The sequence below is a fragment of the Solea solea genome, chromosome 12, assembly GCF_958295425.1.
Source record: "Solea solea chromosome 12, fSolSol10.1, whole genome shotgun sequence".
Classification (NCBI taxonomy): domain Eukaryota; kingdom Metazoa; phylum Chordata; class Actinopteri; order Pleuronectiformes; family Soleidae; genus Solea; species Solea solea.
This window is the reverse complement of record NC_081145.1, coordinates 15,487,777-15,492,951: the sequence shown is the minus strand read 5'-3', so window position 1 is coordinate 15,492,951 and position 5,175 is coordinate 15,487,777. Positions and strand designations below refer to the sequence as shown.

At 39.2% G+C, this 5,175-nt stretch overlaps 1 protein-coding gene across 1 annotated transcript; it reads left to right on the top strand.

The window, feature by feature from the left end:
* Positions 1-2,242: 2,242 nt before the first annotated feature.
* On the top strand, positions 2,243-5,170 carry LOC131470599 (MANSC domain-containing protein 4-like). The gene is made up of 3 exons (XM_058646520.1): positions 2,243-2,536; positions 2,643-2,777; positions 3,729-5,170. Exons 1-3 carry the CDS (start codon positions 2,317-2,319, stop codon positions 4,595-4,597), a joined length of 1,224 nt encoding a protein of 407 aa, XP_058502503.1. The 5' UTR covers positions 2,243-2,316; the 3' UTR covers positions 4,598-5,170.
* The last annotated feature ends 5 nt before the right edge of the window (positions 5,171-5,175 follow it).

Genomic DNA, 5,175 nt, shown 5'->3' with positions numbered 1-5,175 from the left:
CTTCGTACAGAGCAGCATTTTTCACTTTAAAACACATCAGTGTTCCTACAAAACCTGCGTTTCCCACAATGCATTGCACAAAGGAAGCAGAGGAGCTGCTCACAGCTGCAAACGATTCCAGCTAATTGTGGGCGGTGGTGAAGAACTCAAACAAAATCCAAAAGCTAAAGGTAAGTTGTGGACAACTATTGTCATGACTTAATAATTAATTGTGTTTTCAGTTTAAAGAATAAGTTAATGATTAGACTGCACAACAAAAAACAACAAGTGCTCATGTCCAGTGCAAATTGCCACAATCTAAGGTGACATTTTCTTTGCGTTTGTTTTGTGTGACCGACAGTTCGACCACGATAATTAATTTACAACAATACAAATAAAGTGGGCAAATGAAGTCCAGATGAAAAAGAAAATGCTAAATGTAAAGCTGAATTAGCAGTATTGTTTAAACATTTAGAGTAAAAATACAAAGTAATGTGGAAAATATAACACATGGGTCTTTAATGCACACATATTTTAGTATAATACACATAAAGCAGTGGTTCCCAAACATTTTATACCATGTACCAAATAAATAAAACGTACTATATGTGTAAACAGAAGTCTCTCCTCTTCCTCACATAAGCTTCACACACCCTGGTAATGTGAAATTAGATTAAGATGGAGCGAGCGATAAGGTGACTCTAATTATTATTATTTTGTTATTTGTTTCATTTTCTATGGTCAACATATCTCAGCTCCACTCTAAAGTACCACCAGAGGCAGCTTGTACCACAGTTTGAGAACCATGGGTTTAAAGGAAGTGAACATTGCCATCTGGTGGTGAAGGGACATCATTACATATCTCCTGTCCATGTCACCTTGGCAGTTCAGCATGGAGACAGATATTGTGCTCATTTCTTAAAAGACAAAATATACATTTTAAAATCTTCATAAAACACTGAACCTGACAGCATTTATGTTTTTTTTTATGTCAGCTAAATCTGATGAAATTCTCTTATATCCTTTCAGATTTGTGTCGGAGTATTAAAACCATTTTATAGCAGTTTTATCTTAAGTTATAACATATAAACTAGAATGTATCATCTCCTGGGTGTAAAGTGAGAATGTGTCACTGTAAAGGAGAGATCAACCCTCAGAGGATGGAGAGAAGCAGACAAACAGATGTGGCAAATCCAAAAGCAGGATGAAGAGAGGGCTTATTCTGATAATCCCATCTAAAGAATTAAGGCAGATTGTTACAGTTTTGGGAAAATCCAATCTGAGGTGTCTGACTGAGCTGAAAACAGACTGTTTTTGTTTTTGTCCCATGGAGAACAGAAGTGATTGATATTTATAGACTAGTTCCTGCTGAAACTGGAGCAAGTTTTACTTCAGTGTGATGTGATGAGGTTCAGTTTAAAAGAGCAAACTTTTCTTTTTACCCTAATTTATTGTATAGTGATTTTGTGTGATCGTAACGCAACTCATTTATTGTTTTTGCTGTGTAGTAAATAAGTATTTATTGTGTCCACCCTATGTCTGTATATCAGCCTTTCTCAAAGTGTGGTCCCTGGACCACTGGTGGTCCGTGAGCAACCTCTAGTGGTCCATAAGGTGACAAGCAAGTTTAAAATGTCACTGTTTTAATTTCGGTGTGTCTCAAACTGCCTGCAACATGTGTTGTTTTCAATATCAAATCAACAAGTTCATTTTAGGAGGAAGTTGGCATATTGTTTTGAGGCTATGTTGAGTTAGGTGGTCCATGGGTGTTTTTTTATGGGTTAACTGGTCCTTGGTCTGAAAAAGTTTGAGAAACACTGCTGTGTACAAAGATTAGGGCTATCAATAGATGTCAAAGAAATTACCTAATTAATCTCACATTTGAAATTCATTAATCTAGATTAATAACAATTAAAAGTTTGCCTTTATTCTCATTTTCTTTTTAAACACAGAACTAAACCTAGAACTATGTCATTTCAAAGAGACTCAGGCCTGATCTTAAAGGCCAACCATGTAATGTACATATATTAAGTGAAAACAAGTCAAAACAGCGCTACATTTGACTGAATTGTGGTAAAATGAGGAGCCGTTGGGGAGCCGAAAGAGCAGACTGAGTCACTAGTACATTTACCCAAACGTTGCGCGCGGCTCCACCTCCTCCAGGTGCGTAACTGTGACTCACCTGCAGAGGAATAACTGATACCAGTAAAAACCAAAGCGCACTGACTCCTCATCAGTTCATACCTGTCTGTGTCAGCTCGGACTCAGCAGCTCCTCAGACATGTTGCTGCTGTGTTCGCGTTGCATTTTAACATGGTCTGATCTCCATTACGCGCAATGAACGTCACATGGGGTTTGCTCACGGTTCTGAGTGTGGTGTGTCACACTGAGTCGAGGTGCTCACCCACGGCTTATTATAAAAACTGCTGGATCCGCCGCTTCCCGGGGATTTTCATCGACATCGAGGAGTCACAGCGGAGAGGAGCTCAGCTCCTCAAGAATTACCAGGAGGAGACGGCGCTGAAATGCAGCCGCACCTGTTGCCTCACCAGAAACTGTGAGTATTATGTTTGTCTTGTTTTTTTTTTTTTGTAATTTATTATCGTCGCACGTTTCCTTCTCCTTCATTTATCACAGGTTGATCATCTGTTCTCCTCCCACAGTCTCCTGTAACTTGGCCATTTTTCATTATGATGCCGCTCAAGAGAACATCAACTGTTTCCACCTGCACTGTCCAACTCTGGAGAGCTGCATCCTCAGCCACAGAGGAAACGTTGTCCTCTACAATGTCACTAAGGGTATGTTGGGGCAGTTTTAATTAGTAATTCATGGTATATAATCTGGGATTATATATATACACAGTATATATAAGTATATTTTTCTGTGTGGATTATTCCAAATGTGTGCCAATTTCGATCCTGCTGCATTTTTAAAGGAAATAATATGGAATTTTTACTCCAGTCATACATTAGTTTGAATAATAAGTTACTTTACTTTGTTACTTTGACATGTTAAATCCAAAACATGTTTAAATGCTCCCTCCTTTAAACTACAACAAACACACAAAAGTGGCAAGTGTGTGTATACGTTTATGTAAAATATGTATTATACCACCTAAATTAACAGCATTGATAATTATAACAATAATTGTTTATGTTTGTGTAATGGTTAATACACCAGTATGTAGAACCAAAATTATATTTTTAATGCTAAACAACAAAACATACCACAAAAGAAATACTAAAGCACATTATTATTTCTTGATTAAGATGTAAAATTATAGTTATTTACTTGCATTCCTGGACAGATAAATACATTTTTGTGGTTGAATGTTATACTTGATTAGGTTCTGACTTCTCAGAGAAGAAGCCCAATGAGTCTGCTCAAATTTGGGTATAAAAAGGTGAATTCAGTTTATTTACCAAATAAATAACATTCTTAGTTTTTGAAAGATTTATGTTTTATCTTATTTATGACAAATGGTTTAATACATTTGTGTGTGTGCATGGATATGTATATTTATTTATTTCAGTATTACAACAATAAGCACACTTGTGGTATTTGCTCTTGCTGGTAAAGTTATTCTACGTGACTGTTACATTTACTTGAATAGTCATAGGAAAAATCATTTTTAGTCGTTACTTCAATCAGTATTTTTTTTTTCTTTTATAAAAGTAGAAAACAATTCTTTATTATTATTATTATTATATTTTTTTTAAAAGACACCTTTTCACATTTTCCTGTCCAAGGTGTGGATCCTGACCTGCTTGTGTTTGGAAAGTATTTTACGTCCAACGTGCGCTTGTTACCCCACATCTTCAGTCGGGCCAACGTCTCGGAGCCGCTGCCGTCGGACAAACGCCACTTCTTACACCCGCCTCCACCTGTTGCCCTGCCTCCAACGCCTGCTCCCATCGTCAAAGGGAACACCACAGCGAGCGAGGCGCTCACCACCGCTGGTGCTTCTATGCTGCACAGCCCAAATCGTCCTTCCACAACTACATCTGCTTTTACTTCCATTTCACCTACTCCTCTCACAGACCTGGGGAGCCACATGCAAACAACCGCTCCAGCCACCACTGCTACCACCACCACCACCACCACCACCACCACAGATACTCCTGCATCCAGCTTTATGACATCATCTTCAACCATCACTGACACTTCCCTCAGCAAGAGCAATCCCGACACAAATCCTGTATTTTCCACGACAACTGCACAGCCCTTCACATCCACCGCTCCCCAGCCTGACACCACCAGCTCCTATCAGTCCGCCACCAGCTCTCCAACCACCACAGCTAGTACGGACCTCACAGAGGTCAGCAAGCAATACCCTAATGACACAAAGGACACAGTGGGGAAAGACCACACTATAGGTGATGAGGGAGTCAGTGGAGAGGATATTTCAGAGGGACCTGGGTGGCACGCAGCCGCTCATATTTTACTGGTTGCAGTGGCAGCTTGTATCACAATTCTGCTCAGTTGCTGTTGCTCTATCCTGCTGGTGGTGAGCTGGAGGGGCCAGAGAAAGAGGATGGGACGCTATCGAACGTCATGGAGAGGAAAAAGAGGCTCCATGCGTCTGATAAAGTACGTGCTCGTCAGAGAGACGTCCTGAAAGGAACAAATATGACTAACTAAATTTTTCTTCTCGTTTTACATTTTTTTTTATTCTTGTGAAACCATAGTTTTTGCAGAAAAATATTCAGCTTGTAAGAAGATAAAAACTTGCATTGCTTTCTTTTAAGCACATAGGAATGAAAATAGTTGCTGTAAACTGATGCAGTGATAATATATTTGAACAGAGCATGCATTTAATGGCTTGAACGATTTGCCAAAATCATATTTATCATGTTTGTGTTTCACTTCGATGACTTCCAATATCATGCACATTTAGCTGATCTTAGTCTGATGCACTTTTTCAACCGATGTCTCTAGCAAAACCCCCGCCAACTACAATACAAAGGTTTTTCAGACTGCAATGTGCTGTCATTTGAGAATCTTTCTTTGCCTTGTATCCTTCGGCATTTAACCTTCCTGCATCTCAGTGCATTGGGTTTCTCCTGACCTAAAAGTTCACAGACCAAAAACTTTTTAAGAAGGGTGAAGTACTTTTCAACAGTCTGCATATGAAAGCATCCTTTCATCCTACGCGGCCTGATTTGCATCACTCGCCCTGACAGTGACGACAGTGGG